General features: G+C 41.3%; 5 protein-coding genes and 1 non-coding gene across 10 annotated transcripts; 3 read left to right on the top strand and 3 right to left on the bottom strand.

Moving 5' to 3' along the window:
- Window positions 1–219: 219 nt before the first annotated feature.
- Window positions 220–290, top strand: TRNAG-CCC. The gene has a single exon. It is a non-coding gene; the product is annotated as a tRNA-Gly (tRNA).
- A 2,191-nt stretch (window positions 291–2,481) lies between these two features.
- Window positions 2,482–5,764, top strand: LOC104815176 (kinesin light chain-like). Its single transcript, XM_010543493.2, has 4 exons — window positions 2,482–3,380; window positions 3,742–4,355; window positions 4,578–4,872; window positions 5,309–5,764. Exons 1-4 carry the CDS (start codon window positions 2,686–2,688, stop codon window positions 5,544–5,546), a joined length of 1,842 nt encoding a protein of 613 aa, XP_010541795.1. The 5' UTR covers window positions 2,482–2,685; the 3' UTR covers window positions 5,547–5,764.
- Window positions 5,765–8,574: 2,810 nt separating this feature from the next.
- On the top strand, window positions 8,575–10,023 carry LOC104825055 (bidirectional sugar transporter SWEET7-like). The gene is made up of 4 exons (XM_019202020.1): window positions 8,575–8,651; window positions 8,811–9,189; window positions 9,422–9,541; window positions 9,752–10,023. Exons 2-4 carry the CDS (start codon window positions 8,884–8,886, stop codon window positions 9,929–9,931), a joined length of 606 nt encoding a protein of 201 aa, XP_019057565.1. The 5' UTR covers window positions 8,575–8,651; window positions 8,811–8,883; the 3' UTR covers window positions 9,932–10,023.
- Window positions 10,024–10,176: 153 nt separating this feature from the next.
- On the bottom strand, window positions 10,177–14,277 carry LOC104815171 (protein NLP7-like). Of its 3 annotated transcripts, none has more exons than XM_010543489.2 (5): window positions 13,871–14,277; window positions 12,838–13,409; window positions 12,596–12,643; window positions 11,625–12,501; window positions 10,177–11,517 (listed from the first exon to the last, which is right to left on the bottom strand). In XM_010543489.2, exons 1-5 carry the CDS (start codon window positions 14,178–14,180, stop codon window positions 10,535–10,537), a joined length of 2,790 nt encoding a protein of 929 aa, XP_010541791.1. In that variant the 5' UTR covers window positions 14,181–14,277; the 3' UTR covers window positions 10,177–10,534. The 3 variants fall into 3 exon arrangements, with proteins under 3 accessions (XP_010541791.1, XP_019057556.1, XP_019057558.1); XM_019202011.1 differs by lacking the exon at window positions 13,871–14,277 and having other exon boundaries at window positions 12,838–13,096; window positions 13,231–13,323; XM_019202013.1 differs by lacking the exon at window positions 13,871–14,277 and having other exon boundaries at window positions 12,838–13,096; window positions 13,182–13,251.
- A 1,871-nt stretch (window positions 14,278–16,148) lies between these two features.
- LOC104815162 lies at window positions 16,149–16,755 on the bottom strand. The gene is made up of 2 exons (XM_010543481.2): window positions 16,293–16,755; window positions 16,149–16,247 (listed from the first exon to the last, which is right to left on the bottom strand). The coding sequence occupies exons 1-2, from the start codon at window positions 16,734–16,736 to the stop codon at window positions 16,164–16,166; spliced, it is 528 nt and encodes a 175-aa protein (XP_010541783.1). The 5' UTR covers window positions 16,737–16,755; the 3' UTR covers window positions 16,149–16,163.
- A 4,461-nt stretch (window positions 16,756–21,216) lies between these two features.
- On the bottom strand, window positions 21,217–25,045 carry LOC104815147 (auxin response factor 9-like). 3 transcript variants are annotated; one of them, XM_010543476.2, is made up of 15 exons: window positions 24,863–25,045; window positions 24,723–24,783; window positions 24,497–24,615; window positions 24,249–24,344; window positions 23,894–23,950; window positions 23,650–23,805; window positions 23,458–23,542; window positions 23,197–23,287; window positions 22,929–23,090; window positions 22,733–22,846; window positions 22,571–22,643; window positions 22,324–22,474; window positions 21,796–22,247; window positions 21,533–21,717; window positions 21,217–21,464 (listed from the first exon to the last, which is right to left on the bottom strand). In XM_010543476.2, the coding sequence occupies exons 2-15, from the start codon at window positions 24,736–24,738 to the stop codon at window positions 21,383–21,385; spliced, it is 1,839 nt and encodes a 612-aa protein (XP_010541778.1). In that variant the 5' UTR covers window positions 24,739–24,783; window positions 24,863–25,045; the 3' UTR covers window positions 21,217–21,382. The 3 variants fall into 3 exon arrangements, with proteins under 3 accessions (XP_010541778.1, XP_010541775.1, XP_010541770.1); XM_010543473.2 differs by having other exon boundaries at window positions 24,687–24,783; window positions 24,863–25,044; XM_010543468.1 differs by lacking the exon at window positions 24,863–25,045 and having other exon boundaries at window positions 24,687–24,836.
- Between the last annotated feature and the right edge of the window lie 120 nt (window positions 25,046–25,165).

Genomic DNA, 25,165 nt, shown 5'->3' with positions numbered 1-25,165 from the left:
ATACCACAAAACAACACGCATCAGTATCCACTCGAAATGCAAGTATAATCAGAGACGCATAGATAATATTTCGAGGAAAATCTTACTACCAGTCTGCAACCCACAATCCAAGATCAGAGGTGTCCTTAAACGCTATATACCACCCACATTTTGATCAACGGGAAAGGACAACACGAAAATCAGAATTATGTAAAATATATTTTTATCATTTAGTCAAAAGCGCATCTGGTGTAGTGGTATCATAGTACCCTCCCACGGTACTGACCGGGGTTCGATTCCCCGGATGCGCATTATTTTTCATTTTCAATTATTTTTTGGTTCCATTTGTGAAATTTTTTTTTTTTTTTTTTTGGTATGAAAAGGTGAATATCATATATAAGTAAAGTCTTTGTACAAAACCAGCCTAAGCTGTACGGATATCCATGTTACAAAATGTTCGTGTCTCGCCTTAAGTTTCTAATGCAGCCGTGATCGAATTCCTTCCGATAACCGATACCAATCCTGAAGTGGAGAGCCATTTGTGGAGGTTGTAGGTTTCCTCCCAGATAGTAAGATATTCCTCAATATCCGATCAATGATAGAAATTACTGATTCCGCCGTTTTCGTCTTGTTTCTGAAGATTCTTGCATTTCTTTCCTTCTAAATCTGATATGCAACAATTTGGGTAAGAAGCAAAGCCAAGGTAGACTTGTTGTTGTTCCTGCCAGTGTTGGAACTACTCATCCATGTCATGAAATGCTCAATCCACGACGGAGGGGAAGGCCAGAGTAAGCTTGCAAGACGTGTCCAGATTGAGTTGCTGAAACTACATTCAAAGAACAGATGGGAATGTGTCTCCGGTTGAGCATAGCATAATACACATGTCGGGGTAATTTGCATACCCCATTGGAGCAGACGATCCTTAGTGGGAAGACGGCGAAGCATGATTTCCCAAATTAGAAACGCGAACCTGGGAATAGATTCTTTAAAGCATGATTTCCATTTGTGAAATTGTTGTGTACTTATCAGTTTTTATGTAAACAGAACGAATTAAACATGTTTCGACTAATAAAACTGATGCTACTAAATACATAAACTCAAGATTGTTCTGTCAATATAATAACATCACTTAACCATGTTAACTCTATATTAACTCAGTCCTAAAACATACCAAAAAAAAACTCAGTTCTAAAAATTGTGAGCGAGTGGTCACCATGTGGGTGCAAAGCACTCAGAGGTTGGTGGTTCGATTTCTGGTTGGGGAAGAGTTTTCACATTGACTACCCCGATCCTCTGGGAGATGTAGTTGGACCAAAGGTCCGGTGAACTTCCGAATTATCAAAAAAAGAAAAAAATGAGTCCTAAAATGAGAAAAACGGTTTCGAGCTTTGTGCAACGTTTGAGATGTGGTCGTCATCTGCAATTTTTCACGGACTGTAAACCATATACATACATACATACAATTGTTCTTGAATGATTTTGATAAAACGATCTATATCATAATATATATATACATATAAGAATAATCCACCATAGAGTGGTCGAGTGGTCGGTCTAAGGTGAAAATCATCACAAATCGAGTGTTCGATTATCATGGTGAGAGAGGAGATAATTTCTGGATCAAAGGCTGTTTTTGGATTAGAAATTTACTTAATCAATGCATCCGAAAGATAGTAGTTATGTTCTTCAGTTATAAAAAATATATATATATACAAGAATGATAATGAAACCTATATCTAAGGGAACTCTTTTTTTTTTATGGTAAGTTATAGAATTATTTAAGCCGTCAAAAAAGTTTTTATCTTTTGTTTATATGATATTTACTGCCCGTTGGCAAGATCCACATATACCAACCTTGTGTTTGTCAAGAAACCACTTCTGATTATCAAAGTTTAAAATCAATTACTTATGGAGATAGTTAGTATGGATTAGTAAGAGATTTACATTATATTCCATAATTGTAATGCTTTTAAATAAGAATTAGGGGAGTTTTGAAAGAGGTTTTTTTGTAACAAATGAAAATGAGATCCATGATTTTCTGGTACTCAAGAGAGGTGAGGCCATTATTAGCTAAAATATTTAGATGGATTATGCATGGTAAATGTCAACGAAAGATGGATTAATTAAAATCCAAATCAAATTAAGGTGGCTGTTTGTTGCTTAATTATGGTGACCTGGACCGTCAAGCCACCTTCCCTGTCTTGTCCCCTGAGGAGTATTATTGTTCAGCGTCCAACTCACTCTAGTTCTCTCTCTCTCTCTCTCTCTCTCTCTCTCCTCAAACCCTGATCAGGCTTATCATTACGATTAAAATACTCCAGTTCTACAGAGTACAGGTGCTCTTCCTCGTGACACGTGGAAGAATCGCAACGGTTCCGACAATATGAGATGGAGATTTTGACTTTCTTATAGATTTAACTATATAATGTCGCATGAATCAGAAAATTCGTAGCTTGATTGTTATTGTTTTCGCTCTTTTCTCATCACTTTTAATCTGCAAATCTAACATTAACCCCTTAGATAAAGTATAAATTACCGATTTACCACGCGCTGGCCGTTGTCTTCTCATGTCAGAAGCAATATTAGCATATACATACATTGCGCTTACCCTCTCTCACTGACTGACTCTATCTCCCTCTGCGCTCCTGTTACCTACCTGGATCCAATCCAATCCAATCCACCTTCTCTCTCTCATACACGTCAGCAATGCCGGGTCTCGTCTCAGTCAAAACTCCGGCGGACGCTCCGCCGCTACGCCTCGCCGTGCCGGAGGCACAGCCTCAACGACCCGAACCCACGAACCCACCACGGACTCCGATGAAGAAGCCACCGTCCCCGACCCCATCCCGATCCAAACCCTCCCCGGGTCGACCCGGTAAGAAACAATCCGACTCACCGGGTCTATCCTCCGCCACCGCCGCCGCCGCTGCTGCCATGGACGATCCGTCTCTCGACAACCCCGATCTCGGCCCGTTCCTCCTCAAGCTCGCCCGCGATGCCATTGCCTCCGGCGAAGGACCCAACAAAGCCCTAGACTACGCGATCCGCGCCACCAAGTCGTTCGAGCGCTGCTGCGCCGCCGCCGCGCCCGCCATCCCCGGCGGCGGCGACGGCGGACCCGTCCTTGACCTCGCCATGAGCCTCCACGTTCTCGCCGCCATCTACTGCAGTCTCGGCCGGTTCGAGGAGGCTGTCCCGCCGCTGGAGCGGGCCATCGAGGTTCCCGACCCGACCCGAGGATCCGACCACGCTCTCGCAGCGTTTTCCGGCCACATGCAGCTCGGAGACACGTTCTCGATGTTGGGCCAGATCGATCGATCTATCGCTTGCTACGAAGAAGGGTTGAAGATCCAGATCCAGACTCTGGGTGATACGGATCCACGAGTCGGAGAAACTTGCAGGTTCTTCTCTCTTCAATGTTCGTCTTAATTAATGAATCTAACGGTTCAAGTAAAATTGTCTGCATTTTCTATCGGTTTTCGGCAAATAATCTATGTGATGGGTTTTCTGAAAGTTAATAACTTTTGGATTTGGATTTAACTCTACAATTACAGAATTCTGTTTATTTCCGCGGCGGGTCTGAGCTCCATACTTGGATAAAAAGATGGAATCTGACTCGAAATTTACGAGCTTTTCGTCTCTGAATTGATTCTGATTGTGATCTGAACTCGGAGCTCTAAATTCAGAGAGATCGAAAAGCTTTGGTGTTTGGATTAAATGATCCAATCTGAATCTCTGAAAGTTTTTCTTTAATTGGTTCAGGTACTTAGCAGAAGCTTATGTTCAGGCAATGCAGTTCGATAAAGCCGAGGAGTTGTGCAAGAGAACTCTAGAAATCCACCGTGTCCACAGCGAGCCGGCCTCTCTGGAAGAGGCGGCTGACCGACGCCTGATGGCCATAATCTGCGAGGCCAAGGGAGATTACGAAAACGCCCTCGAACACCTCGTCCTGGCCAGCATGGCCATGAACGCCAACACACAAGAAACCGAGGTTGCCTCCATTGATGTCAGCATCGGCAACATTTACATGTCGCTGTGCCGGTTTGACGAGGCTGTTTTCTCATACCAGAAGGCTCTTACTCTGTTCAAGTCCTCTAAAGGTGAGAACCATCCATTGGTTGCTTCGGTTTTCGTCAGATTGGCCGAGCTTTACCACAGGACGGGGAAACTCCGTGAGTCCAAATCCTACTGTGAGAACGCATTGAGGATATACAACAAGCCGGTTCCTGGCACGACTGTGGAGGAGATTGCCGATGGATTGATGGAGATTTCAACGATTTACGAATCTGTGGATGAACCCGAGGAGGCGTTGAAGCTGCTTCAGAAGGCGATGAAATTGTTGGAGGATAAGCCGGGACAGCAGAGCGCCATTGCAGGTAACATCAATCAAATTTATAGGGAACTTTTTTGTATCTCTGTGGAAACTATTTCCTCTGATATAATGTTGTCTGGTTAAAGGGCAATAAAACGATTTGATTCTCCGAGGGTAGATTTGCTTTGTACCCACCTGAGATAAGAGCAATACCGGCATGAGACTTTCTGGCTTTTCTGCGTAAACTTCTGTGACATAGATCATCATACTATATACACACACGCAGGGCTGGAGGCACGGATGGGAGTGATGTATTACATGTTGGGAAGGTACGAGGATTCGAGAAACGTGTTTGAGAGCTCAGTGACGAAACTAAGGGCGGCAGGGGAGAGGAAATCAGCCTTCTTCGGGGTTGTATTAAACCAGATGGGATTGGCTTGTGTTCAGCTCTTCAAGATCGATGAGGCGGCTGAACTGTTTGAGGAAGCCAGAGGAATTCTCGAAAGCGAGAGAGGGTCATGCGATCAGGACACACTCAGTGTCTACAGCAATCTGGCTGCGACCTATGACGCCATGGGAAGGTATGTTCTTCCATGCCGCTTTTCGGTGAATTTATCGGTATACAGAAACTGGAATTTAGACTGATCCGTATGGTAAAAAGGGAAGAACTCGGTGGGTATTACCCTAACCAGAACCGTTGCCAACACTGATCAGTAGGATAGGAACGGTGGAACCACCATAACTGCTATGCCCTTTTCTCGGGTCGATGAAAATCGAAAGAATGTGCTTGATTGGTAGACCAAACCCAGACCAAATGTTCGTTTTTTGATTGTAAAGGAACGAACTTGTTCCTTGATGTGTGGCCACCAAGGACTGAACTTCATCAGAATAGAGAAACCAAAGCTGAAACTGGTCGCTACGCCATGAAACTAATGTTGTTTTTGATTATACCCATATGCGCATGTATATACATACACATGGAATGCACTTAGATCTGGGCTGCGGTCTGATTTGCAGAATAGAAGACGCCATTGAAATACTGGAGCAGGTTCTGAAGCTGAGAGAGGAGAAGCTGGGGATAGCGAACCCTGACTTCGAGGTGGAGAAGAGACGTTTGACGGAGCTTCTGAAGGAGGCAGGCCGATCCAGAAACCACAAAGCCAAATCTCTCCAGAATCTGATCGATCCCAACGCCAGGCCTCCCAAGAAAGAGCCTTCCGCTAAGAAATGGCCAAGTCTGGGTTTCAAATTCTGAACCAGGCATTAAAACAAAAAACAGTTCCACACACACATATATATATATATATTATTTCGGTGTTATTTGGGGTTCTGGAAAAATTCAATCTTTGTAACATAAAATGGGCCCTGATTGTACAGTGTTTACTTTGAGCATGTTTGTATTTGAGTTTGAGAAATTCTTGGATCTAATTCTTTGTGATTTTATCCCATTTAAGTGTTGGTATTTTCAATGAATTTAACAAGTACGGTGAATTTTTCTTTTATTGGTCAAATTTTGGAATTTGGTTTTACGCATTTGAAAAATGCCATTTGAGTGTTAAAAGTTTGTAACGAGCTTTGCCGTATTTGTTGTTCGCTTCTCCTTCACTTTGGCATATTCCGTCTGATTAACAAATAATGACAAGTTTTAATCATAACAATATTAACACACATATGTGTGTGTATATATATATATATAACTAATAATAAATCGTAACATAAACCAACAAATTTTGTAATAAAATTTGATATACAGTGGTCAATGGATTTGTTGAAATTTAGTCAGTTACTATCATATAATATAGAGATCGGTAAAGAAAAATTTTATTGTATAACACCTACCCATATTTCTATCCAAAAGCAGTAACGACGTGTTTCATTTATTTCGGGCAAAAAAATTAATAACTGCCTTGTTTTTTCTATAAAAAAAAATAGATGTTTAAAGTCGGACTTTACTAATTAAGGGTGAATTCAAAGCGAAACTTGCTAGAAATTTATCATATATACAAGTTGTCCCATGTCGGAAGAATCAGATCATGCATATGTAATTCGTGGTCACTTATTAAATTTTGAAATACAAAATTAAATACATATATATGAACCTATATTTTATCAGACAGAACATTTAGTCTCTACGATAATGTTTGTTATAATACCTTATTATTCACATATATGTGTATATATATATATATATATAGTTTCTCATGTACTCACTTTGTATATATCCACGTTGTTGTCATGGACTAACCAGAATGATGCACACATGACATACGCTTAAATTATTTTCCTCTTGCAAAAAAAAAAAAAGGAATTTGTAGAAAAACCTTAGCAATTTCTTCAGTGAAAACTTTTCAATGTGGTTAGAAATCTAATCCCCACTTTAAACCATATATAGATCCAAATTTATCTTTAATAATGGTGTTGGAATATACCAAAATCTCCGAAATTATGTTTCTAATTTCAATGTTTTACAAATGAATAAATATCAGAATCATTACGAAACTTCCTCGAAATTAATTATGTTTAGATACGATATCAACCATTGGAAGATTTTATTTTTTAATATATCAAATTAAATAGCCATTTTATATCCTCGTTAAAGATTGTCCCGATGACGGACCCCCACATATGTTACCCTAAATGTTTCCTCCCTATTCCTATTACGTTAGCTTGTTTAATTACCACGGAATTCATAGAATAGGTTGTCATATATGTAACACGTGACGTACGTAGATATGTCTATATGTGTACATTGTGCATGCATGCATGCATGTATGTATCGATTACGTGCACACATTGATACGTACATGCGTAATTACATAAACGTCATTGTCATTTGCAGATAGCTTTTGTTTTTGTTTTTAGATTAATTTTTTTTCCTTCGTTTTTGTTCCTTGGTTTCATTCTCAGAAACCTGTGAGCATGTGTTTATAGATGTGGACACATTTGATGAGGGCTCGAACACACGCAAATGAATACTATTTAGAGGGGCAAATCGATATATATATGGTTTGGTTTGATAGTATTAATATATATATATATTTAAAGTGTGGCAATATTTTACATAATAATTTGATTTGTTAAAAATTTATATAAAAAAGCATTTTGTTTATTTCGTTTGAATCAAAATATAAGAGAGAATTCTTTTCAATTCTGTTTTGAAAATTTTCTAAATTCGATATGACGTGAAATTGTCTTTTGTGCTATATAAACGAATATATATATTGTACCATATATATGTGTGTGTGTGTGTGTGTATATGTCATTATTGTCATGCAGCTTACCTAACCACTATTGAGACTTCATTCCCATGTTTCATATATAAGAGGCACCACTCACAAACTTTTCGTGAGCTTTCATTTCAAAGCTAACATAAAAATATTTTTTTGGTAGCACAATTATATTTCATATATAAGATGCTGACTCATTAATTCCAATTATATCAACTATATATATATGTTGAATAAATTTGGATTCTTTTTACTTAAGAATGCTAGATTTTACATTAAAGAAAAGATATAATTGTTCAGAGTTATCATAATAATAATAATAATTAATAATCACTCATGTGCTCAATAGTATGCTTTGTTCAAATTTTTTCTATTTCTACATCGATATATACGTATATTAATTTTCGTATCTAACTTTAAAATCTCCAGTTCAGATATTAAAAGATTCTTCACTTAAATTGTATATGTACTATGATTCATAACTGCATATATATATATATATATATATATATGTATATATAAGAATCCACGTTCTTACAAAAAATAAAAAATATTATAGAAAAATCGCATCATAAAATATGCACAGTTGTACATATATATATCTATATGCATAAAGTGTGGATATTTGTAAGAGTCCTGCACCTACACACACAAATGTACATATGCGTATATATCTATATACGATGTCCATATGTATAACCTTAGTGTTGTATCAACAAACTCTCCAAGCCCTCTCTACTCTCTCTATATAAGGATACGAGTTAATCTCTTTTTCTCTTACACTAATTAAAATAACATTAGAAAAGGTGATTGAAATACCATATTCACCCCTCCCTCCTTCTTTTCACCTTGTCCATCACCATCACCATCACCATCATCATCATCATCATCATCATCATCATCATCATCACCACCATCCCTCATAAAGAGAAAGGTCCAGATGAATCCTGCGGAATTATATATATATATATATAAACATTCAAGAATCAGCAATATTTTATCTAGCATTATCTATTTTTTTCCTTCGGATACTTTCTTTTTTATTGCAATAGGAATTATGCTTTTAAATATTTTATTTTTCCATGTATAATTTCAGGAAACGTTATCTCCTTCTGTTTGTTCTTGTCACCAACGTAAGTTTATCATTTTTTTTTTCTGTGAAATGTGAATTCGATACTAAATATTTGTCTCGAATTAAGGTGATATATAATTATATAGTATAGCAGTAAAAATTATTTACACGTGATATAATTAATAAATAACAAATGGCAAAAAAAAAAAAAAAAAAACAGGCCGACGTTTATTGGGATAGTGAAGAAGAGGTCAGTGGAGGAGTACTCGGCCGTGCCCTACTTGGCAACCCTGATGAATTGCTTGGTTTGGATCATCTACGGGCTGCCTACGGTGCACCCTGACAGCACATTGGTCATCACAATCAACGCTGCAGGAGCCGCGATTGAGATCGCCTTCCTCGTCATCTTCTTCCTCTTCTGCAGCCGCAAACAGCGTCTGGTCGTAACCGCGGTTGTGGCCGCCGAGGCAGCGTTTGCGGTCACACTCGCCGCTCTCGTCATGACTTTGCTCCATACTGTCGAAAAGCGGACGTTGGCCGTTGGGATCGTATGTTGTGTCTTCAATGTCATGATGTACGCTTCTCCTTTGGCCGTTATGGTACGTTGCAAATTCATTATAGATTGTAATTATTATCCATATATCTTGTATATCATCTTACATAATATTATGGTTTGGATAAAAATTGAATATAATTAAGACTTTACATTGCGGTTTAATTTCCAAACATGGTATTAGAGTGGTTAACTAATGTAACGTTATCGGTGTTGTCGGTATTATCAATTATATATTATTTGTTTATTTATTTATCTAATATATGGAAACAATGCAGAAAACGGTGATAAAAACAAAGAGCGTGGAGTACATGCCGTTTCTCCTATCCTTTGCTGCGTTTGCAAACGCGATTGCGTGGACCGTTTACTCTTTTATGCCTTTTGACCCTTTCATGGCGGTAAGTTACTAAATCCTAAAAAAAGACCGTAATTTTTGTTTGGATTCGAATTGGAATTTGTAAAATCAAAATCTATAGATAGGAGATTGGATTTTAAATTCTAATATCTAGAAAATTCATTTAGATATCTAAATTATAAATGTTAGCATATCCATCTATATATCAAATCAATAATATTTAAATGGGCATTTATTTACGTATGGAATTTAGATACCAAATGGGATCGGGGGTCTTTTTGGGTTGGCCCAATTGGTTCTGTACGGAGCATACTACAAATCCACCAAGAGGATAATGGCGGAGAGGCGACGACAATCTGGAAACGGCGAAGTGGGATTATCCGCTGTGTTCACTCACACCGATTCGGAGAAGATTTCCACCGCGAGATTCTGAATCTCTCGTCCCTTATCCACCGTCCGATTACCGGTGGTGTTTCTGTAATTAAATTCTGATGTGGAGTTCTATATAAATAGTTATATTTATAACTTCTAAATAAATAGATAGATGCACATACATACATATATTATATAGACATACATATATACATACACATACATGTATACATACATATATACAGACATACATGTATGTGTATGTGTATGTGTATGGATCAAACCGACAAGGTTTACAAAAATAAATATAGGCAAGACTTTACTAACTAACTATAATTGCTAAGATTACAGCATGTTACCAAAAAATACAAATCACAAACAACACTAACCATAAAGACAAAATCCAGCTCCCCCCCCTTACAAAGAGCACAGAGGGAAGAAGGGGACAGTGAAAGAACAAAAGTTAGGGAGGGGGGGGGGTAGTTTACAGTTGGTAGTTATTTGTATCATTCTCTCACATACAAAACAAAAGATTTATAACCTGTTGAAAAACCCTAAACCTAAGGAGCTTCCAAATCTTTTCTTCAGCCCCAAGAAAACAAAAAAAAACCCCTACATATTCTTTCAACAGATAGATATCTACAAGAGACATAACCAGTTCTGGTCACAATTCTCCGGTGCTCTCACAGGAGCTGCCGAGATTCATCGTCACGTCGTGAACCAGGAGCCGTACGTTATTGCTACCGGAGGATCTCGAGACATCGAGACATTCTTGAAGATCAGCGTCGCAAGCGATCAAAACCCATTCGTTATCATCGTCTAGGTACTTTATATCGAACGTACCCGCGTCCTGTTTCAGCCTTTTCGTGACTTCCTCCTTCAGCTCCATTAATCCCGAGCTCGACGATATTCTGAACCGTATGATGTCTTCTTTGTAAATTGCTTTGATGGTTACACTTCTCATATCTGATCGTGACGGTACACGAGCGATTCCCATTCCCTCTTCTTTCGGAGGATGGCAGATGATGTTGCCATTGTTTAGCCAGTTTGATTCTTGAAGCTTCTCCTCCGCCGCTGCAGAAGGGCAGAGGTTTCTCAGATCTTTGAAACTTCCGGCATCTTCGATCGGAATTCCCCGGAAAGGCATAGAAAAAGATGCTGCAGATACATCGAGATCTCTCAAACACTGTTGAAATGGTAGCCCGGGTGATGAACCGACGGTGAAAATTGGTTCTTGATTCAGGGATTTCGTGTCATCACGGGGGCTACATCCGCAAGATCCGTGAGAGGTCGGGGTCCCGACGCTCTCATCCCTGGTCCGTGACCGTTTGCAGCCGTTGATAGGTAATTCCGGGGAACCGTGTGGCTCGTGAGGACTGTGACCAATCGAGCCGTTGTTCTTTGATAGCTCAGGCTCTTTGTCGTCACCGCTGTGTGAGTTGAGCGGCTGGGCCGTGGTCTGGCCATTTGTCCAAGGTATGGAACCGACGGCCATGGAAGTAAGGTCGAGGGATCCATCCGTGCCTTGAACAGATTCGATGACGCGTTTCAACTTCGTGATCGAACGATTCACCTTCTTGATCTTCCGAGATGGCCACCGTGAGATTCCATGTTGCCTGCAGATTCGCTTCATTGTCGTCGGGCAAACTGGAAAAACGTCGACAAAGTTATGATCTTTAACGAACATTGATAACAAAAATGATTAGTTCCGACATATCTAACAGTTTAAGTTCGGGAAAGATACACAGACATACCTCCGAGGCTCTTGGCAGCGTCTTTGAGACTACCAGTGAAATACTGCTGAAGAACATCTAGACTGATTGTTTTTTCTGTTTTCCCACGTTTTCTCTCTGGTTTTTTCTTGCCATTATCACCGGCCATGTTACCCATCTCTTTCGCTGGCTCGGAAGAAGGAACCACCGGCTGAGGATTCAACCGCATCTCCCCGACATTTGATGCAAAACCAGAGGATACTCGAATACGTTCAATTCTCGAATTGATCTTCTTATCTGGTAACGCTTTGATGAATTCAACAGACACTTCATCAGCTTCTTCACCGAAAGAAATCCCAGAAGCAACCCTCAGGTTTTGAAAATACAGTTTCATAGTCGCCAACAGAGAACCCAAAAGGGAATCTTGCTTGGTTTCGTCTGTAATGGATGGAGGAAGGAAGAACTCGAGAATGTAATCGTCATCGCCCGTGTGAGAGCTCTGCAGACAAATGGCAAAACAACTGGTTAACTTGAACATGAGCGCATAGTGGACCAGTGGGTACTGGGTCTTGCAGAACTTGGTGACATCTCGGCAAAAACACGAGCTACGGTTCAGGAAGGCACGTCCTGCAACACCCTGGCCTTTCTGGAGGTGGTGTTCAAGGCAGGCGTCTCTGAATCCCCAGACGTGAGCATCCACAACGTAGCAGGCCACGTCAGTTGTGGACATGCAGACTTGGCCCATGCAGCTGCCGTCGAAGCTGGTGCATGATTTCTTTAGACCGCCACCGTTGGCAAGAACACTCCGGTGCTGGCATGGAACCCAGGTTTGAGCCAGAGGAAGCTTGTAGGTCTCGCATACAACTGTCAGTATCTCCAGAATCTCAGCCAGTGCGTTTTGACGGCCCTCGTTACATATCTGTCCGTTAAAAGAATCAACCGAAACAACGGTTTGAGAACTCGCGTGTTTAAAAGGGTATTCGATGAGACAACGCATGGCAGTTGTAGCTAACCTGAGTGGTTTGGTGGTCAAGTATTTCAGAGCTTTTCAGATTCACCGCCTGCCAAAGTTATTAAACCTATCATTATTATTAATATTACCGAGGAATCAATAAGGAAACAAAGCGCTTAAATGAGGGCATGGAATTGCTTTTCAAGAGGTACACTTGTGAATTTCAGACATAGACATGTTTCTGATTCAGCTAAAGACAAACACTGAAGCAAGAGTAATGGAAGTGAGGGAAGAAAATCGAACCTCGAGGGCTTTGCAAACTCTGTCCACTTCAGGGGCATAGTGTATCTTCTCGGAGGTCATGATAAGCTCCACAACACCAATGCAGGATTGACCAGAGGGATTAAAGACGGGCAAGGCCAGGGTACCGCGCACGTTATAGTGCAAGGCATGATCAAGACGCGAGAATTCTCTGCTGGAATAGTACTGAACATTTGGGGTCCATTCGGGCAATTTCTGGCGATAAACGCGACCAGGGAGTCCAAGCTCTATGTCGCTTTCACTATCCACAGAAAACATATATGTGAGAGAGATCATCCTGTATTGGTTAAGCCCATTACCGTTAGGATTAAGAACAAAGGGTTGACCCAAAGTCGTCAGAAGTTCACGACCGTTCTTTATCACGGGAGCCCAGACCTGAGCCAGGACGTGCTGCTCCGTTGATTCTTTGAAGTAGCGAAGCGCCTGGGTCATCCTCTCTTTGATGACACAGTAGTTGTCTGTGTTCTCTGGAGGGACCAGACCCATTAATGGAGAAGGAAACGGGACGCTGTTACCGTTTTCTGCTGTATTCTCAGCCATGGACGAAGCAGCACCTGCGAATATTAGAGATTTTTCAGTTTCAGATTCTAGAGTTTAAGAATCCAACTAAAGAGGTTGAAATTGAGAGATGAACTGGTGATATGACACTGCTCCCGACAAGACACGAGTTGAACACAACGAAAGAGCAATTCAAAACACCTAAGTTGATTACGGGAAGCTAAGACGAGAATAATTTTCAAGATAATCTAAGGCAAAAGAGCAAGAACACGAATTTTGACAGAAACCACCTGAACAGAGGTGGAAACAGAGTCAAACCCAGAAGACATCAAATCATGAGCAGAACTAAATTCGAATTTGTAGGAATATCTTCGCGAGAAGGAAATTCCAAAATTAACAAACAATCGGAGGACGCAACGAGAACCCATGTATCAGAAGGAGATTTATGCACTGACTGCTGAAGACTCATGCACAATAACGGAAAAAGGTAAAAAGCTTGGAGTTCGCCGAGACTAACAAGGAAGAAAGATAGGATAATCGGCGAGACGGAAAGGAGGAACACCGGAGGCGGGGCTGAGCTTCTCGTCGGGAACGGCGGCGGTTCCTCCGCCGTCGGAGAACGCCCATAGAGGCGAACAAGGCAGCTCGGAGGAAGAGGAGACGACGAGAGGAGAAAAGAAGTGGTTCGACGAGGAGAGGTAGGGGATCTGATCCAACCGCCAGGAGCCGTCGAGATCCAGATCATCCAAATCCATCAGCAGCTCCCGAAGCCTCGTCGGCGGAGGAATGGCGCCATTTCTGGTGCAGTCTTCATCAGGCTCGCACATTTTTCCGGGACCTTCAGGGAAAGATATCGCCTGCAAGAGAATTCTCGTCGTTGATATTTCGTTTTGGATAGAGGAGGAGGAGGAGAAAGGTCAAAATAATGGTGAGGGTGTGAGTGATTCCATAATAATAATATCACACAATCAAACAAAAATTAAAATTCAATTAAACAAAAAAAAAATATTTCGGATAAATATTATATGGAGAATCGGTTCTCTGCTTCACACTACAACTGTTCCCCGTGGTATTAAATTAAATATAAAATATTCCTCTATTAATATATTCAATTTAATTATCTAGTTTTTTTTTTATAATCGTATATTTTTCTTTAATGCATTCATTACACAACCGACAGGTGCAGCTCTAAGTAGTTACTAAATTGTTTTATTCCTTGTTTTATACATAAGCGTACATACCATACATTTAATTTTCTCATGGATATCTTTTTTTAGAAACATTAATGATGCAGCGATAAATATCTCACATTGGTTATCTAGTTTTGTTTTTATTAATATATTTATTTATTTGAAAAAATACATTCGATTATGAATAATAATAATAATAATAATTAATTAATGATTAATTATGTAAGTGGTGAATCTGGCTTTGTCCACTTTGACGGCTGTAATTTGACGACACGTGGAAAACATATAATGGGATTGCACCAATCAAAATTTACCTTGTCTTTGTTCCTTATAATTTAAAAGTTTGTGCATGTATGTGTATATATTGACTATATAATGGACACATTTATTGAAATAATATATATAACATTTAAATAAAAAAGATTATTACGTAATGCCTTTTCAGGGAAATATATCGCGGGGGAGTGTCGATTGTTTAGACAGAGAAAAATAAAAAGAAGACAAATTAGGAAAGGACCCGCTTTACTAATCAAATAAGTGCGATTCATCTGCAACGGAACATTTAAATATTAAAATGTTATTTAATTATGGTATTAAAAATTAAACTTGCGATGGATTTATTATTGCCACTTGTATTGGAAACTATATAGACCATGTGCTTATATTTTGTAGAGGATTTATCCTCTCGAAACCTCACCGATCTCTCCGAATCACTCGTGTGAGAAAGAAATGAAAGAACACAGTAGGATAACGAGTTCAGTATCGAGTTCTAACGCTCGATACCTACGTCTCGGGAAGAGGAATAGCGTTTGCTAGGGTTACAGAAAGAAAGTCGCCGGAGATCGACCGAAAAACCGATCCCGACACACGGAGAACGCAAGTTCGCCGAAAGAGAGATAGAGAGAAAACTCGAAAGCGAAAAATCACCGTCTGAGCAAAACACACAAACCCTAGGTCACATTTACTTGACCTCAAGATGACCATTTTGCCCCTCCACGTTTACCAAACCTTCTGACTCGAACCGAGGGTTCGAAAACCTCCACTTCGCTTCAAAGGTTTGCTGAAGACATAACAAATCTCCACCTTCTTCTGCCAAACCTGCAAAAGAACAAGAAAACACGGAGAACCGAGGAAAAACCAAGACACGCCAAACCCTAGCAGGCTCATTCCCGTAACTTCCATGTAACTCCTCCTCTGGACATGGTTCAAGGCGCATTGAACCTACCATTCTAAAGGAGTCCTTACCGAGCGTGTCATAAACACGTCTCAGCGTGACACGACGCACCTAACCTACCCAAGCGAGTGTCCCCCGACACCTCCGCTTCCGAAGTCTACCTTAGACCTAGACTAATATGACTCTCTAGACCATCTAAATGACCCCTTCCGGTGAAGTCTATACCTCACCAATGGCCCCCCGAGGGTCACGCCCCGACATCTACCCGTCTCCCGAGTCTACCCCGACTGCCCCGAGACTAAACTTGAGTCATATTAACACACCTAACTCTTGATCCCCGTAAAGATCAAGCGACCTATGACCTCTACCCCGGACCCCTACCTACCGACTAAGGTTCCCCACGGGTTTTACCCCGTGAAGACCCCCCTAGTCGACCTATAGGAACTCTACCGAAGGCTCGGAACACGTGCAAGTACGTGCTCCACCCCGAGAGGAAACGCCCCTAGCGCTACTACCCTCACCAACTCTACCCGGTGTCCGTGAAGACCCCCCTAGTCGACCTATAGGAACTCTACCGAAGGCTCGGAACACGTGCAAGTACGTGCTCCACCCCGAGAGGAAACGCCCCTAGCGCTACTACCCTCACCAACTCTACCCGGTGTCATGGCATTTCCTCGCTCGCCCCTTCCCCTGAGCTTCCTACCCGAGGTAACTCCACCTAGACGTGGAGACCTCACCTCCGAACCTCCACCCGAGGAGTAGTCGGAGCATACTAGAAGTACCTCCGAATCATACTCCTGAACCGAGGCTACTACCCCCTTACCCTCGGTCTCCTCCTTCACCCTCCGGGACCTACACTCCTTCTTATAGTGTCCCTTCTTGCCGCAATACCAACACTCCACCTGGTCTTTGGCCTTCTTCTTCCCGCCACCCGATTTCTCGGGTTTGCCCTTGACCACTAATCCTTCCCCCGTACCCCGAGTAAGGGTACCCTGAGCTAGAAGCTCTAGCTCCTTCATCCTAGTTGCGGCCTTCACCTCTTCCACCGAGATTGTAGCTCGGGAATATTTCAGGACTTTCCTCAGCTGCACATAAGCAGGAGGTAAGGACAGGAGGTAAGGAGTTCAGCAGATAAACTGCTTGATACTCCTCCTCTACCTTCACATTTAGGCTGTGAAGGTCGGACAATAGTTTCTGGAAAATATCTATATTCTCCTCTATTGTCCTAGAGCTGTCCATCCTAAACCCCGACACCCTCTGCATGAGGTACATCCTATTGGGGAGAGATTGCTCTATGTGCAACCGCTCTAGTTTCCTCCAGATTCCGAAGGCCGTCCTTTCGGATATGACCTTCCTTAGAACCTGATCCGCTAGAGCAAGCACTATGAGGTTCCTAGCCCTTCTACTCCTTTCTTGTCACTCTTTGAGAGCCGGAGTGTCCGATCCCTTAGCCCCGGGTCCTAGTGACCCGGTGGAAAGAGACGTAAGGCCTCCCGAATCTTCGGTTCCCGAGCTGGAGTTTGTGGGCTCCCCTCATCAGCAACCCCCATGTAGATGGATCATCCTCTAGTGTGTCCCCTAACCCTAAGATCTCTAAGCTAATGGACATCTTCTCCTTCCATAAGGAGAAGTCTCCCTTGCCGTCGAACTTCTCGACGTCAAGGCCGCGATACAGAGGGGCAACATCACTAATAGGAAACCTAATCTCTAACCCGAGGATGCACTAGACCTACCTAGAACGAAGCTAACCTGGGAATGACTAAACCGACCCTAGGAGCACCTAAAACCAGACCTAAGGAGTAAGACCGATCCTAAGAGGACCTAAACCTAGGTATTTTCCAACCTAACAGACCTAATAGACTCTAAACCTGTCTACCTAAGACCTGATTACGTCTAATCAGACCTACCCAAAGGCTAACACTGACCTAACCAACCTAGATAAGATCTAAACCGAGTTTATTCTGTCCCCCTAAGTCCTAATCAGACCTAAGCCAATCCAATATTGACTTATCTACCCATGATCAGACTTGAATTAACCTAATCAGATCTAAACTAAGTCTAAACCGACCTAATTAAATCTGATCAGACCTTATCTAGCCTAAAATCAACCCTAACAGACCTGTACCTATTGATTTCAAGCCTAATATCGACTTCTAACTCACCTAATTCAGCCAAATCCTTCTATTCAGGCCTAACCGGACAGAATTACCAGACTCTATGGACTGAAAAACAGGTAACCAAAGTCTACCGCAGATCTAATCTGTCTCTACCTAGGATAGATCGATCTATACAGATCCTAAATACCCTATACCAGACAGAATACCCTAAGAACCGGACTCTATCTAACCAATCGAACCCAATCAGACCTACCCCCAGCCAATTCTAGTCCTAATCAGACAATCCTGACCCTAAACCGACCAATCTAGACCTTTTCTAGTCAATACAGACTCTAAACAGACAAACCCAACCCTTTTTGGACAAATCAGACCCTAATCAGACCTAAACCGGCCCAATCCCAATCTAAATTGACCTAAACCGGACTCTATTGTCCTAAACCGGTCCTAGATTGACCTAAACCGGTCTGGGTTATCCCGAACCGGACCTAAATTGACTCGAACCGGTCTGAACCGGTCCAATTGACCCTAAAACCGGACCTGAATCGGTCCAATTGACCTGAACCGATCCGGTTTTCCTAACCCGGTCAACTGTTGACCAGAAATCTGGTCAACCTTTGACCTAACCCGATTAACCGGTTCGATTTTGAATCGAGCCCGGTCCAATTAGACAATTCTGATTTAACCGGCTAAACCGGATTAAACCAGAAACCCTAATTTTTGGAAGCGTAGCCGCCGAGTTAACCCGGTCAACACGGACGTTGACTCACCCGTTTCCCGACTTAGTCGCGACTCAGAACGAGTCACGGCCGAAAACCGCCGGAAAACACCGGTTCTTCACCGGTTTTCCCTCCCCAACCCTAGACCTAACCAAGCCGAGTAACAACTCACCTCTTCGGAACCCTAACTCGGCTGATTTACTCAGTCCGAGTCAGATCCGGGAGAACCTACCTCTTTCCTTCGCCGATCCGAGCTCCGTCGTGGGTGTCGACCGCCGATCTACAGCCAGAAGACTTCGCCTTCGCCGTTTCACAACTGAAACACTCACCAGACGCGTTAGAACGCTCAGATCCGAAACAGAACGTACCTCGGACTTACCTCAGGTGATTTTCACCACAGATCCGCCGAGCCTCGCCACGAACCAGGCTCCTGATACCACTTGTAGAGGATTTATCCTCTCGAAACCTCACTGATCTCTCCGAATCACTCGTGTGAGAAAGAAACGAAAGAACACAGCATGATAACGAGTTCAGTATCGAGCTCTAACGCTCGATACTACGTCTCGGGAAGAGGAACAACGTTTGCTAGGGTTACAGAAAGAAAGCCGCCGGAGATCGACCGGAAAACCGATCCCGACACACGGAGAACGCAAGTTCGCCGAAAGAGAGATAGAGAGAAAACTCGAAAGCGAAAAACCACCGTCTGAGCAAAACACACAAACCCTAGGTCACATTTACTTGACCTCAAGATGACCATTTTGCCCCTCTGCGTTTACCAAACCTTTTGACTCGAACCGAGGGTTCGAAAACCTCCACTTCGCTTCAAAGGTTTGCTGAAGACATAACAAATTTGTTTCTCTCTTTCTCATGCTTGTTAATTCAGTCCCATATTGGCAAATTTGGCATAAACATTTCACATTCCAATCAAAAGAAACAAAACATAAATATTGTCGTCTTTATCTTACATAAAAAAAAGATAAGATTTTATCCAAAATTTTAAAATTCAATACATATGATAATATACTCGGTATATTATGTGCTTCCACAACCACTAGATCATTCTGTTGGCAGTTTTTTTTTTATCGTTGTTTGAAATTAAGAACTAAAAGAGTAAAACTTAATATGTTCAATCACAAGGTAGGCACAAACTTTTTACCCAACAGCTTGTGGGTGAGTGGTTAGCAGTTGGGTGCAAAGCACTCAGAGGTTGGCGGTTCGATTTCTGGTTGGGGAGGGGTTTTCACATGGGTTGCCCCGATCCTTTGGGAGATGTAGTTGGGCCAAAGGTCCGGTGAACTTTCGGATTATCAAAAAAAAAAAAAGTAAAACTTATACTTATGGGTCCAAAAATGTATTAAGCCTCCACGAAATAAAATAACACTGATTAATAGAATCCAAAAGGATCGAGCAGTATCTTATACAAAACGATTCAACCACAAAATGATTAACATTTTATAGGGACGCACTAACCATACTTTATTGATATAATCAAATAATAACTCGCGTATTGCCCACCTTATATTTATTTAATCGATAGCAATATTATAAAAGCCATTTGCCATTACAGTTGGTATTAAATTTTACAACAATGACCAAAAGAGCATTTTTTTAGCTTTGTTTTTCCAACCCGTTTGTCGGCATGTAACGATTTTACGTCTCTGTTATCTATATATATATATAGGTTGTATAAAATTACTATATTAATCGGTAGCCATAGTATATAAATATATGTAATATGGTGCAAAAAAATACAAGATTAAATAGATAGAAATAAAAAACAATATAGAGTTGGGGGCGGGCGTTAATTTAAAATACAAAAACAGCTAGGAAAATTAACATTAGATGAAAACATCATCGTCACTTAAAATGGTCGGTTATAAAATAACAAGATTCGTTGGAAAATTACTTTTATTCAGTGCTTTGCGACGTCAAAAACCAATATTACTTTTAGTTAAATCATATACTATATATATATATATAATATAAGTAGTCGTATAATAATATAACAATAATTGCGGAGGTACACTTGGTGTTCAATGCCAACATAGCAAGAGACAGAGCACACATTAATTATGTCACACAAGAGGGGACTTGTTAAATGGTGTAATTAAATTGGCTGCATACCGCTGCTGAGCATATCGACATAATATATAATCCGTATCAGAGTCGACGATATTTTGAATATTTATTAAAGGAAAAAAAAGACTAAGTAAACATAGAATAAAAATGACTAGGATATAGAATGTCAACCAACTGTGTCGATTTCCAAGACATCGGGGTCAACTTCTAGAGGCAGCGAATTACGTGAAGAAAACTTGGTTACTAATTAAAAAAAGAAGAAGAAGAAGAAATAGGGTGGTTCATATTTCCGGGTTTTTAATTCGATTATTTTATGAAAATAATATTTATTCTGACTGCTGTATGTTTGGATTTTGATGTTATTTTTGTTTTTTTTATTACAGAAGTTGAGGGGAGAGCGAGTCTAGTTCACCTCCTCCTCCTCCCCTAATTGTTTTTTCTTCTTCTGTCCATTCCTTTTGTTAATAGTATTTGATATCTGTTTCTATTATATATTTACTTGCTTACCCACTCATGCTCACTTCTTCCTCCCTCAAAGTTTTACACACACACATATATATATATATATATATATATATATGTATGTATGTCCGAGTATGGATATTGGCATTTCACTCGCGTACTTTCCATAACACACACACACACATGCCACATTACATATCCAAACAACATATATCTGTATAGACATATATCGGTATAGATATATGTGTGTTTCATGTGGTGGAGGGAATGTGAGTCGTAGAGTCATCAACTTCAGAGGAGAACAATTGGAGACAGTCTCTTCACATCGTCCTTTGAGCATATGAATATCCTCTTCACCATGCTGCAGAACTCACTGCGTTTGCAACGGTCAGTTGAGACGTAAAAAAAGAAGAAGAGAGAAGAGAGTGATGAAGTACTTACGGCCATGGATCATCGCCAACGAGCATCATGTCTCCTTCATCATCCATGTATACTATCTCCCACTCATCCCTCAGCCCACCTCCTCTTATGTCAAACAGTCTCTCCAGCTCCTCTATCAGCTCATCGTACCCTTCCATTGCGCTTAACTCCACCCCCCTTCCTACCCCTACTCCTTGCATCTTCACCTGTTATTATTCCCCCCTATCAGTCTAAGGATCATGCCTAAGTGTTCCAAAAAATAAAACAGAGGTTCATTCCTATACCTTGGTACGGCTCCTGTTTTGCTTGCTTTGTACTTCTTTCAGCCACACCACCTCCTGCATTCGTTCTTGTCGATTATTCTTCTCTTCAGAAACTTTGGAAACCTCAGACTTGTGGTCTGACTCGGCTTCAACGGTTGGGTGGATTGGAAGCACATGTGTTGTTTTTTCCACCGCAGGAGTCGCTGGAGTGGAGTTACTCACCAGATCAATTCCGAACAATCTGACAGCCTCAGGTCTCTTCTCCTCTCCTGAGAAAACCATTCGGTCGTCGGTCAGTATTTCTCTGGGTGGGACAGGGTAACAACAGTTCATAAGCCACTCATAAGCATTCTTGGTTGTATCCAGGTAACAATGCTCGGAAGGACTCGTCTGGTAGGTGATGCACGATTGGTTAAGCTCGTGGGAGTGCGTCAATGTGGAATTCCAGAGGTTTGATGTTGCTGAGCCTAAATCTACAACTCAAGCATTAACATGTCAGATATGGTCGGTTTATTAGTGAATGGAAAAAAACATATGTTTGGAACTCACCGAAACCAGATACTTCACTAACTTGCCAGGGCCGTTTGTTATTCAGGGTTACTGATTGAGCGGCGTTTCCTGAAGAAGGCACAAAAGACTTGATCTCCCATGGAGAAACCCTATCAGGTCTGGAAATTAATGCAGGCTCATCCCATTGAACCTAAATAAAATGAAGCAGGCTAGCTGGCTGATGATATTTTTACACTCAGAAACGTATTTAAAGGTGATAAAATTAAAAAATGGGAGAGAATTTTACTTCTAGGCATCTCCATTTCGAGTCTATCCAATGAGGGGAGCAGTCATTAACGGTGACAACTGTGCCAGAATAACTTTGTAAAGGAACACATTTTAGAAAATGGCTTTTAAAACAAAAGATTCACAGGGTAAACACCAGCTAAGAGGGTTAATTATAAACCACCTTCTTAGTAAGGAATCCTCCCCCTCAAACCGCATCTTAAACCTCATCCCAACAGAAAACTTGTTGTTAATGGCTTCTAGATATTTGTTCAAGCTGATAATGAACTGACTAGTCCTGAGGAAACGGAGGGTAAGATAAAAGCCGATTTGTAGAAGAAACTCAGATGTCGATCTTGATAGCGGTTAAGAGAATATACCTTGGCTTATAGAACACAGTGAACATGGTTTGGGTATGGATGGCATGGCTTGCAGTTGCAAGCACTCCCAAATGCATGCTCTGACCCGATATCATAGAAGAAGGCATGCTTTGTTGCCGAACAGCATGGCTTACCCCAACACGTAACTTCCCATTTTCCTCTCTGAACAAAAAAATTTAGGAAAAGGTTAAGCCCAGAAAAAAATCCTACAAGAAGCCATGTATGTCGTAATCAAAAGAAGCAAAGCTAGGTAACAGAGGAAATATACCTCAGGCATACGAAGGTATCCCCAGCAACTAATTTTTTCGATGTGACAAAGGTGCTCCACCCTGAAGTCAAAAGGTGCCTCCGTGGTTGACCTGTTTCATTGTCCATGGGAAATATATACGACCACCAATCATAAAGTGTAGCATGTTGTAGATATGCCTCAGTGAAATGCCAGAAGTACGTTTCGTTTCATTTTTTAAAGTGATTCAAGACATTAAAAATACAAAGTTTGAACTAAATTTGTAAGAAATTGATTCACTACCTCTGAAAACATGCTTAAATTTCCATTCACAACCATGGAGATCCCGGGCAACCAATTCTTGGGTTGGGTTTGGCTGGCTCATATCCTATATGGAAAACACACACGAAAGTCATATGGAAGTTTTGAGATCCATGTTGAACATAGGGCTGCCTAACAAAAACCAGGCACAAAACGGTGAAGCAGCCCCAGTACCAGCGGGGGAAGGCACTTCTTCGCATGCCTTCTGAGAACAGAAAAACCGCCATGTGTGCTGGTGTCAGACGCCGTTAAAACCTTGCTGAAAGAGTGGACGGTCGGCCTTTGCGGTGCAGGAACACATGGATCAGGACACGTAGGCTTATCCACTTGCTAGATACACAAATCCAGAAAACACTTTGAGACAACATGTTGGAAACAAGAAACTTGCTAATACTTAGAAAACTAAATCGTCACTTACAGTTCCTGTTGGTAGCAGAGTAATCTGGGAATAAACCTCATCCGTGTCTTTCTCCACCTACCATTAACACAAACAACCAGAGTGTGTTTCTATTAACGGACAGCGCGGAATTTGGTCTGTAACAAAGTAAAATCTACGGAAACCTTCAACATAACCGCTAAGTTTTGTTTGTCTATGCTTTCTAGCTACTGCATTATCTCTATTGCCACAACCAGTGGTGAATTCGTAGAACAAGAACATAGCGCGTCTTAGAGGCTCCAACTTCACTTAGAGTATTTACATCAGTCTTCGCAATATACAGAAACCAGGAAAATGGTGAAGAGGAATAAGAAGAAATTAACATCAGAAGACATACTTGAAGAATCACGTTGATAACACGACAGAGAATCTTCGCAGGAAGATCGAAAAGCGGCTTCATCTGATTTAAGTCCTGATTTGTTGACGCCTCAAGCTGAGATGCCACCAAAAATAGGAATAGTTCAGCCAACTTTTTTTTTTTGGTATAATGTTCAGTTACCAGGGGAAAAAATATTCAGTTTTCCCGAGAAACAAACAGAAGAGGGGAAAACGCCAATCTGAAATAGAAAAGAACCGAGAACTCACTTGTTCCATGTGCCCTTGAGGAAAGTAGTATACAAAATCATCACGTCGAGGAACGTCAACTAGAGGTCCCGCGCACAACTTCCATAACACCTCGTGTAAATATCCTCCACCGCAGTCATCTGTTTGGCCAAAAACTGAGAAATTTTCCCGGAAAATGGAGGAACAGCGAGAAATTTACTCGATTTCTCACCTCCACCTAGATGAATATCAGAGTGAAGAAATGCACCTCCGCGATTCTCCATCAGCTCGAGCTCCCCCAAGCAACGAAGTCAAAGCCAGCGAAAATCCTGAATGAGAAGCTGGTGAATTAAACTCTCTCACAAATCACCGAAAGAGGTTTGAGTCACTCCAATTTAAGAGCCCTACCCGCGATTTAATTGCAGAAGCCACGAGTCTCGGATTCCCACCTCCACGTTTCTCTCTCCCCTCTTCTGCATGTAACGATCGTCAGATCCGAACCGTAACGGAAGAGACCGCCACCGATATACTCCCTTCCGCGGCCGTTACAAAACCGCCCTTTCTCTCTCTCTCTCTCTCTCTCTCCTCCCTATTGAAGATTATTAAACGACCAAATACATTCAAATGAATGGAGCAATCAAGCACTAATTAAAATTAAAATCTATCCCAAATATTGACAGGTTTCTATACGATGCATAAAAATATATTTTG

This window comes from Tarenaya hassleriana, unplaced genomic scaffold (assembly GCF_000463585.1).
Source record: "Tarenaya hassleriana unplaced genomic scaffold, ASM46358v1 Cleome1, whole genome shotgun sequence".
In the NCBI taxonomy this organism is placed as follows: Eukaryota; Viridiplantae; Streptophyta; class Magnoliopsida; order Brassicales; family Cleomaceae; genus Tarenaya; species Tarenaya hassleriana.
Note: the sequence above shows the minus strand (reverse complement) of the source record. Positions and strands in the feature narration are given on the sequence as shown.